The sequence below is a fragment of the Hyaena hyaena genome, unplaced genomic scaffold (assembly GCF_003009895.1).
Source record: "Hyaena hyaena isolate Hyena2069 unplaced genomic scaffold, ASM300989v1 scaffold_1393, whole genome shotgun sequence".
In the NCBI taxonomy this organism is placed as follows: Eukaryota; Metazoa; Chordata; class Mammalia; order Carnivora; family Hyaenidae; genus Hyaena; species Hyaena hyaena.
In genome coordinates this window covers 315410-328041 of record NW_024082017.1, presented here as the reverse complement: position 1 = coordinate 328041, position 12632 = coordinate 315410, and the positions used below count along the sequence as shown (strand labels likewise).

At 34.0% G+C, this 12632-nt stretch overlaps 2 protein-coding genes across 11 annotated transcripts in view; one reads left to right on the top strand and one right to left on the bottom strand.

The window, feature by feature from the left end:
* The window catches only part of SLCO1A2 (solute carrier organic anion transporter family member 1A2), a 117675-nt gene that overhangs the window by 47141 nt on the left and 57902 nt on the right, over nucleotides 1-12632 (bottom strand). For 4 of the 9 annotated variants that reach the window (XM_039223591.1, XM_039223590.1, XM_039223597.1 and 1 more), the window contains 2 exons: nucleotides 824-1014; nucleotides 365-484 (listed from right to left, as the gene is read on the bottom strand). In XM_039223591.1, coding sequence (XP_039079522.1) covers nucleotides 365-424 — 60 coding nt within the window. In that variant the 5' untranslated portion in view covers nucleotides 425-484; nucleotides 824-1014. Of the gene's footprint in view, nucleotides 1-364; nucleotides 485-593; nucleotides 617-823; nucleotides 1015-3382; nucleotides 3497-12632 lie in introns of those variants that run through there. The other 5 variants (XM_039223595.1, XM_039223593.1, XM_039223598.1 and 2 more) reach the window with 3 other exon arrangements.
* LOC120225388 (islet amyloid polypeptide) overlaps nucleotides 2872-12632 on the top strand; it is a 52347-nt gene continuing 42586 nt past the window's right edge. Inside the window, exons 1-3 of one of the 2 annotated variants that reach the window (XM_039223602.1) lie at nucleotides 2872-2919; nucleotides 3472-3561; nucleotides 4138-4180. The gene's annotated coding sequence lies outside the window, so the exon portion shown is untranslated. Of the gene's footprint in view, nucleotides 2920-3471; nucleotides 3562-3719; nucleotides 3778-4137; nucleotides 4181-12632 lie in introns of those variants that run through there. The other variant, XM_039223603.1, reaches the window with a different exon arrangement.

The window sequence follows — 12632 nt, the reverse complement described above, 5'->3', positions numbered from 1 at the left end:
TTCTAGGTGAGATTCCCATACTCCTCTGGACTAAAAACCCCAAAAGAATGAGCATTAAATTGACCTTTTGATACACAAAATTAAATCCTATTGTAACATATTATTCCCTGAAAACTTTTAAGAACTTGTCTTCCATTTAAGTTTCTCAAAATCATTTCTGATTAAATTGCCTGAATCAGTAGCCCTATTTAACCCTCAATTATAAAACCAACTTTATTAAAGCAAGAAATTATCAATATATCAGATAATGTGACATTAACATTAAAGCACTTCATGTGAGCAACCTTACAAACTCTAAATTTAAGAAAAAAGGCACATATATATATATATATATATATATATATATACACCCAAAAGTTCATACCTTCATCTTGGAAAGACATCTTATTCTATGGGTTTCAATTCTTTTCTCATTTTCTGCCATCTTGCTCTTCTGAGTGTTCCAAGATATTTACGTTTCAAAGATTGATATTCTTAGTTCATCCTTTTAAGAAGACAAAAATCTGTTAACTGACAAAATCATAAATTGTCATTCTTTTGAAGAAAGTACAGAATCTGAGCAACAATCAGATTCCATTGTATTATAAAAATACCTTAGAAGCTTTTATTCAGATCTAGAAAATAATGATGTTAGAGAAGATTTAGTTGCTAATTTTCCACTGAGAAAGTTACATCAAATAACTTTAGTTACTCTTTAGCGAGATAAAGATATTAGAATAATTTGCTATGGTCCCCTTGCAAAATAATGCCCACGTGGTTAAAACAAAGCTTTTCATTTCTTTAGCCAAAACAAATAGAACCAAAGTGAGCTTTTTGGACTTACATGAAAATGCTGCTTTTAAGAACACAAAGACTTTGATTTGTGTTTGTGCTAAAAATCTGCTTCAGCAAGCCTACCAAGGCTCAAAAATCTCTATTTGGCCAGGCTCCCTCTTCAAGTTCTTTGCGTTCCAAGACTTCCCTGGAGTCTCAGGAAGGGAAACACTTTCTGGGGCACTGCTGATTCAAGGAAACCTGGGGAGATATGGAATTTTAATCATGGAAATAGCCTAAGTGAAAATAACAAATAATTCTGTGATCTGGAAAAGAATCCTACAGTTGCAAGTTAGAATGTGAGGTGTATAAGAAGACCAAACATTTAAGTGAAGATCTATATGCCTACATATATAATAAATACAGATATATGTGTACCTATATATAACACATAGACACACATTTTTATATGTAAAACAAGAAGATAAGTTAAATTCTATTAATTTCCACTAACCCCTTCACAAAGATTTTGTCTATTTGTTTTTTGAAACTAGGGCATTATTTTGCACCAAAAACAAAGTGTTTCACTCTGACAATATTTATTCTTGTAAATCTACTTCAACTTGCCAAAATGATACTTTAGTAGTATTCTCAGTGTTCATTTATTAAACTCTTCTGAACAGTATCCATTCAATCCTCAATGATCCCCATTTTCTAAAACTTAATTGTTTTACCTCTATATGTTTGCTGAATCCTACTTCCTAACATGCATGAAGGCAACAGTCTGAACAATTATGTATGAACTTACTTCTCTTTACTCATTCTCTCACAGATACGACAAATATGTCTGCTAGTACCAGACCAAGGGCTAAGTACAAGATTTCAGCAGTGAATAAGACAGGGCCTCTAATAGACAATAGAAACTAGTCATAAATTAGTTAATGAGCCTCTGTGGAGATTACTTTGACCCAGATCCCAAAGAAATTCTATTTTATTGGAAAAGGTAAAACTTTTAAACAAACTCATTGGAGTAGAACTAAACAGCATAGGATCAAATACAAATTGTTCAGTATGTAAGTGGTGAGAAATTCATAGATCATACAGGAAAATTATTAGAGACAATTTTGGCATATATGAGTATCATACACATGAATTCATGCTGAAATCCCCCCCCTAAAATGCCAAATCACCTTAACTATAGAGCAAGTACATGGCCCTAGTTTTGGAAAAAACAATAGAGGGGTTAATTTTTGAAAAGAATGGGAACTGCTATCCTTTGGTCCTCATTTGTATTATATCTACTTTTACCATAAACCTCTCAACTGTCCTCATTCCTTCCTTCTCATGGTTTAGAATCCATTCTTTTCTCTGTCATTTCCCTTTCTATTCTCCTTGCCAATATCTGAGTCAAATTATGGTCACTCAATCAAACAGTAAAAGAGGGAAAAACTTATTCCTCTTCCATGTCAAAGCTGGCTTCACTCTTTAGTGGCTAAAGTCATGATTCTAAATGTCTGTTTTTCCTGTGTGCCCACAGGACATAGAAGATGGAGTTAGTGACAGAAAGTCACCACAAAGGGGAATTCTGTAGTTCCTTCTATGTGTTGTGAAACTATGTAACCATCTTGAGCAGGTTTTATCACCATGTCTCAAAGATTTGTTTAAAATGTGTTTACTATCTTAAGAGAAGTTCTATAAACAGTTGTCTTGACTTGGGTAAGAGGTAGTGTTTGAAGCTAAGGACTTGGAAGAAATTAAATGTGATGAGTTAATAGTAAACTTTCCCTTAAAAAATGTTGGCCTTTCAGACATGTTTTTAAACTTTTAATAAGGGAAAATCAATAAATGAAAGAGTAAAACTAATTCTGTTTCTTTAACAAAATTAGTGAAATCCAATAGTTAATGTCACCATCACCTTGGCTCCAAATCAGGGAATGCACGTGTTGTTTCTTCATATTCTCATGGCCCTGCAAGTGCCAGCCATGTGAACAGTCTCCTTTTGTTAGCATAGTGTTGTTTATATGGTGACTTCTGTTCCTGGGACCACAGTGTCACCAACAAATCCCCATCAATCATTACTGTTAATGAAAACAACTTGCTTGAGTTTTATTAAGTGGAGAAGCATTTTCTTTCACTAACTCCTTCTCAGCATTCAAATGAAAGCAGGTAATTCTTCAGTATGCATTCTCATACAAATGTGGTTGAGTATCTTCCATGCCTAGTGGTCAGGACTCTGGGGTTTTTTTGTTTTTGTATTGTTTTTTAGTTGTGGTAAAAGCACATTATAGAATTAACTAAATGCACATTTTTGGTATTTGGATCTCTAGAACTTCTTCATCTTGCATGACTGAAATTCTATAACGATCAAATGGTAACACTCTGGGAGGTTTGGCATCACTTGTTTTTCAGCCCTTAATGATATGTCTCAATCACAAAAGAGGACATTTTTTTACAAAACAAATTAATGGTCTTATTTGTGCTTTTTCTCCAATATTAAGTATCCAGACACAGTTTTTTATTGTATAAATCAATGAAGAAACATGCATACATTTAATTTTATATTATTCTATACTATTGAATTAAGAAAATAAAGGCTTTTCTTTATCATGACAAAACTAGTAGTACATACATGAAGAAGACTTAAGAGGACATCCTTTCCCTGGGAATAAAAGAGAGGGCTGCACCAGCAAAAATCTTATGAAAGTTGTTTATTTCCAGATTCTTCAAATGGTTCCTACTAGCCCTGAAAGAAGAGAACAGCCTCTTGGTGGTATCCAGCTGAAATAATTTCAACCAGTAGCAAACCAAGTAAGGGCTAATAAGGCATGTGTAGAAGCAACAATAACCCTTTGTATGATGCCTACCAAATTATTTTTCTTCTATTCATTTCCATCAGAAATCAAAAAGTAAGATAATGAATTCTGTAAATCAGCCTCACAAATATAGTTATTATTTTCCTTCCTACACTCAGAGGAGGTACAAGGAATGTATGACTGCAGACAAAATAAGGAGAAACTTAACTGGGTTATAGACTCATACATTGATTTCACCATGCAAAGCAAAAAATAGAACACACAAAAACACAAGCAAAAGCTTACATTAGCAATCCAGCAATAAATATACCTACCATGTTACTCTGAGTAACATATTGTCTAACTCTGGGTAATAGACCACCAATGTGGAAAAAGTAAACCTGAAACCCGACTTCTAAATCTTTAGGAGAACTTATTGTAAAAATCATCAGTGTTATACCCCATGCCAAATCATTCTAGAGAATGACTAGATAATTATGGGAATAGCTAATATTTTTACACACTTGTAATATAAACTGTTTCATTTATTTAGATGATTACTTCAACTCTTCTCTTCCTTTTGCCTACATAGATATAACTTTGGATACAAAAACATGTTCCTTCAGTTAATTATGGTGAATAGATAATGAGCTGCTCCTTTTTCTGATATTTTGTCTGTTTATAAAGCTCCCCAAATAACTGGAAATCCAACAAATGTTTACTTTTTCCCCCAACCCATTGATATATGTATTTATTCATTCACATTAATAGAGGCAGCTAGATATAGTAAAAATGTCAGGACTTGAAGCCCATTTAGCCAATCCTAGTTTAGTCATGAGTTGTTTCAACTCTTTAAGCCTATTTTTCCTTACCTATGATGTTAGACTCTTTATGCCTAACTTACAAGATTATCAATGAAGATTGAGTTATAAAATTTACATAAAACCCCTAGCTTTGTTGTTGGAATGAAATAGTTTCTCTATAAATGGCAATGATTATTATTCATTCATTCCCCAAATATTTATTAACACTCTACTACATTCCAAGCACAGTAGTTGGTGCTAGGGATACAAAGATGAATAACATATGTGCTTGCTCTCAAGAGATCTCATAAGCTATGCAGGAGATAGACAATTAAATGATAATCATAGATAGTTAGTGCCATAATGCAGACAATTTGAGCTAAGTTATGGGAAGAAGTGATTCATGAAAACTGTTTATTTGGATATTTATTTGGAATATCATTTGAATACAGCACAGCAGTTTAAGTACTTGGGCTTTGAAATGAAGCACAACTGGCTTGAAAGCCTGGTGTTAAACTAGCTGTGTCATTTTGTACAGGTTACCTTAATCTATCCACACAAAGAAGATAGTCTCTACCTTTGTATCAGCCAAGGTCCAGACAGAAAAATAGAACTCATGACAGGTAGTTCAGTAAAGGAATTTATTATGGAAAACTGTCATAAAGGTATCAGAAGAGTTAAAAAGCCAAACTAGGCAAATGGTGTACAGTCCAGAGATTTATACCAGTAGGAAGTCACTCCCATGCCTAAAACTGTTATCAAAAGGGGAAAAGTGCTGAGCAGCAGGAGCTGGTGTCCTCCAAGGACACACAGCCACTGTCAGAGGCTCTTCCTACACTGGGTGGATACGTCCTGTTTTTTTCTCTTTACAGTCCTGTCAAAAATTCAGAAATAACAGACGTAAAACCAATGAATGGCTGAAGTAGTAATTAGTACAAGTTTACTGTGCACAGACCTAAAAAGATAGTTTGCAAAACCAGGAGCACTCAAACTGTGAGAAGTGAGATGATTCATTTTCAGAAATACCCAAAAGAGCCGTGCTTTCCAGTTAACAATAGGTTTACAACCCATTGGAAACATGTACGAACCTCCCCCAATGAAATCCCAAACCCTTAAACACTTCACTTCCTGGTTCTTCTTCTGCTCTTCATTTTGCTTATTTTTCGTGGGCTTTGCAATGAGTAAGAACCAAAGAACTAAGTCTCTGCCTCACATCAAGGAATGCCCATTTATTTCAATCAAACTACTTTTTGACTTACATGGGCATAGGTGACTTTCAGGTAAGACTGTAACCTCTGTAGTACTCAGCCAGTGAGGAATCAGGGCAGGAACTTGCACACTAGAAGGTAAGTTGCCTTTATAACTACCCCTAAGTGTATCTGTCCATCAGATACCCACTTTTGTAAGAACATTGCCTAAAGCCTTGCTTCACTATGCTCTCAGTCTCCGTATTCCTCTGTTGATTTCATCAGTGGGCTTATTTCTCACACAAAAACATGGAATGTTCAGGAGTATTATTATAAAGCATCGTATGTAGTAAGAAAACAATGACTATTTTATTTTCACAATGGTTGGTCAGAATGTTAGAATTTTCTTTTTTTTAATTTTTTTAATCTTTATTTATTTTTGTAAGAGAGAGAGACAGAGTGCAGATAGGGGAGGAACACAGAGAGAGGGAAATACAGAATCCGAAGCAAGTCCAGGCTCTGAACTGTCAGCACAGAACCGGATGCAACGTGGGCTTGAACTCAGGAACCGTGAGTTCATGACCTAAGCTGAAGTCAGATGCTTAACTGACTGAGCCACCCAGGTGCCCCGAGAATATCAGAATTTTCTTAAATGATAGTGAATTGGTCAGTGGTTACTTCATATCAACCGTGGGAAATAGTTTAAGTTTTGCTTCTGATTTCCAGGAGCATAAGCAAGAATAACCTATATCCAGAATTGTGGGGCTTGAACTAACAAACGATGAGGTCATGACCTGAGCCAAAATCAAGAGTCAGATGCTTAACTGACTGAGCCACCCAGGTGCCCCCCAATGCCTTTTTAATTCTCAGTAATAGATTCAGGAGATTAAACTAGTTCCATAATTGGCCAGCTCTCGACATTACATATATAGACATAGCAATCTCAATGTAATACCCAGTAAGACATGAGACTTTGTCATCAAATGAACTGATATTCAACTGATTCATACCTCAGTCAATTAATTGTACATCATATAAACACAGTTGCAGTCACCAAATCTTCGCAGAGAAAGGTATAGCCAGCTTTTTTTGTCAGAATGCTTCAACAACCAGATTTTTAAAAGTACAAAGTCAGAAATAAACCTTTCCATGGTGTAAGAAGAAAAAGAGAAAAAAAACCGAATATTGTTATTATTCCTTATTCTATTTCCTTCTATGCGGATAAAATTCAATTAGCCTCGCACACCTTTCCTCTCTCCGTAAACTCATATACTCCATGTAAGATGGCTGATATGACCCAAAGACTATTTGGGAAAGCCTGTTTATTTGGAGGTCAACTATAAGAAAGTATGCCAACAGAAGTAAGCCACATTCCCTCATACCAGCTTGGTAAGTGCTAAAAGTGATGTTTTGGACTTTGTATGTTATACTTCTCTATCTTGATTTTCAACTGACTCATATTAGGATGGGGGAATCTGCTATTTATTGATATTTATGGGACCCTCTCAAAGGCCCCAACATAAAAGGAAAGCATGGAGAAGCAGTTTTCTTAAAGGGCTATGACCAGATTGGAAAAACACAAGATCTACTATTATATATACATTATGATACCATTTTTTGTAAAACTATATATAATTGGAGATAATAATAAAAACATAAACATTGTATATAATTTTTATATTGTAGGCCCTCTCTAGAATTTTCACAAATGTCAATCCATTTAATTCTCATAAAAATTTGTGATATCAATAATATTATCACAACTTTAAAGATGTGGAATTAAAGCACAGAGAAGTCAAGTAATGTGTGCAAGGACACATAGCTTGTAAGTGTCAGAGCCAGGATTCAGATCCAAGCAGTCTGTCTTTGAGATTATTAACCACTACCCTAAGCTGCCTCTCTATCATGGTGTGAAGTGTGCATATGTATGAGTGTGTGTGTGTGTGTGTGTGTGTATGTGTGTGTGTGTATGTGTGTGTGTGTATGTGTGTGTGTGTGTTCACTGTGGTATTCATTTTGAAAAAATACTGAAACCTAAACCAGAATCTTAAAAGCAGTTCTCTCTGTATGAGGTTATGGTTGATTTTGTTTTGTTTTTCCTTTGGAAATTTCTGTGCTGTTTTTCACAAGAATGGTTATACTTTTTTTTTTAATTGGGAAAAGAACATCCATCCTTGGAACTGATTTTTTAAAAATGTAATAATGCAGCACATGTCTATTCCATGTTTATGTTGTATTCCTAACTACTTCAATTTTTTATTGTTCCTTTAATTATTCTGCTTTAACTAAGAACTATTGTTTGTCTCCTTTTTCTCTCCTTGCCCTTTGATTATTTGGGCTTTATTTTAGCTAGTTAGCCCAATGCATTTATAAATTTCCAGGCTGGAGCCACTGAAAGAACTAGAAGATATCTGAGCTCACTACTTAGAACTTCCCATTGGCAGCACATGGGTATAGTCCACGAAGGTACCCTATCCTTTCTACTCTGGGATTAGTAAGTAAAACAGTGGTTTAAATTATATAAAAGGGAACAGTTAGAGCCCTGAATAAATATCAAGCGAGAGGCTCAAGTGTTAGTCACTTGAATGTGTGCATGACTGGCCTCACCTTCAGGTTACCCTTCAGCTGAATTTCTCAGCATGGTGGCTTGGGTCATTAGATTATTTTAAATTATCTTTATTCATGGTCATATGCTGTTTTATTCATACTTTTAATGGACCACTGAATAAAGACAGGAAGCTTGAGGAGCACTAATGTTAAAATATAACCTAATGGGGAGCATTAAAAAATAATGTTTTTTTTAAAAGTTTATTTATTTACTTTGAGAGAGAGAGAAAGAGGAGGAGGAGCAGAGAAAGAGGGAGAGAGAATCTCAGCACAGAGCCCATCGTGGGACTTGATCTCATGAACTATGAGCTCATGACCTGAGCCAAAATCAAGAGTTGGATGCTCAGTTTACTGAGCCACCCAGGTGCCCTCCAAATAATAATGTTACAAATTTCCCTCAAGGCTACTTTCATTGGATCATTAAGTTTCATTCATCTATTAAAAATTTTTACCTAGGACCTTATTTTATGGTCTTATTGTTCCAAAATCAGTTTTTGAAAAGGAATAATTGGTGGAGAATTGAATCTAAATGGTTTTTTTCACACCCAGAGACATATCTGCGAATAATAACTTAAAAGCCATTTACTTTTTTCCTCAACTTGAAGGAAAAGTCAAACATTACAAAACTAACTTTTCTGATTTTTAGAAACTTTAAAAAAAAAATTAAGAATAGAAATTCCTAATATCATATCAGCTTTTTAAAATAAATTTTTTAATGTTTTATTTATTTCTGAGAGAGAGAGAGAAAGAGACAGAGCATGAGCAAAGGAGGGTCAGAGAGAGAGAGGGAGATACAGAATCTGAAACAGGCTCCAGGCTCTGAGCTGGCTGTTAAAACAGAGCCAGCCCCATGCAGGGCTCAAAGCCACTAACCATGAGATCATGACCTGAGCTGAAATCAGACGCTTAACTGACTGAGCCACCCAGGCGCCCCTCATATCAGCTTTTTTAAAACACCTTAACACATACAATAGTTAAACACAAATCTACATTTTTCACATGTGATTTCCTATAGCCAAAGACAACATAATGTCATTTTTGAATTTATTTCTTCACAGATCATACATTTTCTCACAACATTAAAATTAAGAGTGTACACATTTTGTTAATATGTTGTACGTGACAAGAAATTTGCATTCATAATATTACCAAATATCATAAGTAAATAAAATACAAATATAGATTTAAAATGAAACATTTAGGGACACCTGGGTAGCTCTTGATTTCAGCTTAGGTCATGATCCCAGGGTTGTGGGATCAAGCCCCACATTGGGCTCTGTGCTGATTCTCTCTCTCTCTCTCACTCTCGCTCTCTCTCTCTTTCTTAAAAACATAAAATAAAAAATAAAATTAAACATTTAGGTGGAGTCATCTATTAAACAAGCTTTTTTTAAATTTATAAGAATTTTCAAAAGATTATGCATTGCTGCGAAGGAAAATAAGAATATCTTATATAAGCCAAAAGAGATGGGTGAGTACTAATCTAGTCAAGTTCTCACTTGGAAAATACGGAAACAGACATCATATGTATCTATGCACACAAAATACTTAATAAAGCACTTTCACACTGATTGACTAAAATCCAAAATATTGCCAAAGTCCATGATTCTTAGCCAGAACATATCTTAATAGTCAGCCTACTGGTCTATCTATCTTTTTACCTATCCCTATGACCTAACACTTCCCACCAAAAATGAATATTGTTAAAGCAGAGCTTTTATGAACAGTTTCATTTATTGGATCTGCTCCTTTAAGCAGTGGTATTGTTTTAGCAATGTTTATTTTGGTATAACTTCAAACATAGAGAAAAGTTGCAAGAATACACAGAATTTCCATATACTTTTTACTCAGATTCACCAGTTAGTTACATTTTGCATCATTTACTTCCTCATTCTCTTCCTTTTCCTTTCCCACTCTCTTTCTCTCTTATTCTCTTTGTATATATGTACTTCCCTCCCCACTCCTAAGCTGCTTGAATACATTAAAGATACTGTGGTCCTTTCTTACTAAAGATATCTGTGTGTATTTCTTAAAAACAAATATATTTTTAAAGATATTCTTTTATATAACCAGAACACAATGATCAAAGCCTGAGAATTTAACATTAGTTCAATATTCTTATCTAATCCATGGTTTGTATTCAAATTGCATCAGTTGTCCTAATAAGATCTTATAACTTTTCTGTCTTAATAATGTAGGATCCAATCCAGCACCATACACTGCATTTCATTGTTATATCTTACTTTATTTTTATCAGAAGCAAGTATTCAGCCTTTTTTTCCTTTTTCTTTCTTTCTTTTCTTTTTTCCCTTTTAGTATTTTCTGACATTGACATTTTTTTGAGCATAAGTTAGTTGTTTTGTAAAATATCTCTCAATATGAGTTTGTCTGATGTTTCTTCTTGATTAAGTTCTGGTTACACATTTTATACAGGAAATACCTCTGAAGAGATATGTCCTCCTCAGGGCATATAATCTTGAGACACATGATGTCAGTTTGTTGCAGTTTTGTGAATGTTAGCTTTGATCACTCAGTGAAAGTATAGCTGCCAGTTTTTTCTGTACAATTATGATTTTCGTTTTGTAATTCACAAGTAACTTCTGTGAAGATACTTTGAGAACTGTATAAATATCCTGTTTCTCATTAGATTTTGATCCTCTAGTTTTAGCATCCATTGATGATTTTCTAATCACTTTATTCATGTTTTACTTATTTGTTGGCATTCTGGTATAAAAATAGAACTATCATTTTTCTCTCAATGTTTATTTATTCATTTACATCAATATGGAGTCATGGGTTTTTCTTTTATTTGATGAGTCATAATTTATTGCCTTCATTATATATATTCATCTTTGAATTCCCAATAGAAGTCCCTTCCAACTGGTTACTCTATTGTTTGGATATGTCTCCATCGTTATTTTCTGGCTCTTGAAAATATTCTAAGCTCATTTTTCATTCTCCCTGGCATAGCTCTCAAGTTAACTTATTCTCAAAGAAACCCCAGTTTCTTTAGGGGAAAATAACATTTCTAAATAATAATATTTAGAAACCAAAAATGAGATATATACATATGTACTCCCAGGAAATAGATGTCTATATCAACAAGTACAGATAGTAATATAGATATAGGATAATGTATAGATACTGAGCACAGGTTCATACTGATACATCCAATTCCAATCCAAAACATTTTCCATTATGACCAACACTGATCTATACTGAAAAAATCATTTTTTCTTCTTGGAAAAAAATATATCCTCTTTGTTATTAACTGCAGGTAATTTTTATCTCAAGTTCTTGTAACAAGGTATTATTTTTCCTCAATATACTTGACTCCACAACCCAATATAATATCATGTTTGAATTTGTCAGTAAATTCATGTACTTTTTTAGTCTAATAATTTAAAGTAAAACTAAACTTCTAAAACAAAACAGTTTGCCACTTTTTAAATATTTTCCATGATTGACAAGTGTCTCTTTTTTTTTTTTTTCAGTTGCTTTACTTTGCTCATTTATCTGTTCGGAGCACTCTGTCCTCTAGGGCTGATTGCCTCTGTGTTTTCTGAGCTGAAGCAAAGTCTTTATTATACTTGCTTTGTTGTTGTTGTTGTTTGTTTTGTACTTTTTGTATTTGTCTTGTTTTCTAATTCTTTTTGTATTTTCCTATTTGCTTTTTGCTACAAGTTTAACTTCTATACCGAGCCCAAGACAAACACATTCTCCCTCCATTCAGCAGACACAGAGACAGCAATGGATAGTTTTGCTGTTTAACTTTATCATGTGTTAATGACATTGTCTACACATATTTGTACAAGTCTTTGTTCATATGGGTTTTGTTTGTATGAAAAAGGATATCTGGGCATGTTAGAAAAGCACAGTTGATTGAATTCTGAAGAAATTTTGAGGTAAGAGGAAGTTAGGAGAAAATGTGTGGAATGCCTACCACATTCTCAGTAAGGAGGATTAAGTTTGTCAGTAAAAAGCAAATGGGTTGGTGACATGCTGGAAGATCCAGTAGAATGAAACAAGTTAAAAATGGTCATAGTGGAGGTTAAAAACAAAAAGTGAAATGGAAGTGAGTAAAAGGATTGGTGAATAGCACTGATGGCTAGACTGAGTCAGATTGACGATATGATTTTATAGAAGACCATAAATATTATTGTGTAATTAGTGCCAGAAATATTCAATAGAATTTTTTAAAAATAGGGAGATAAATAGAAGAAAGTGTTTATCTAGAATTTAGAATTGGCAATATAGATTCAGTAATGGGATCAGGGAGTAAAGGAAAATAAGAGGCCAGGAAGTATAGAATTGAAATTATGGACCATGATGCCAAGTTTGAGTACAGAAGGAAAGGAATAAGGAAGAAGCAGAGTGAAACCACAGGGCAGGGCAGGTTATGAGTAATGTGAAATAGATGAAAAGTTGACTAATTGAAAAGGTTATAGAGTTATATAAATAAAGCATTATTGTTAAAGAAAAAAATTCAC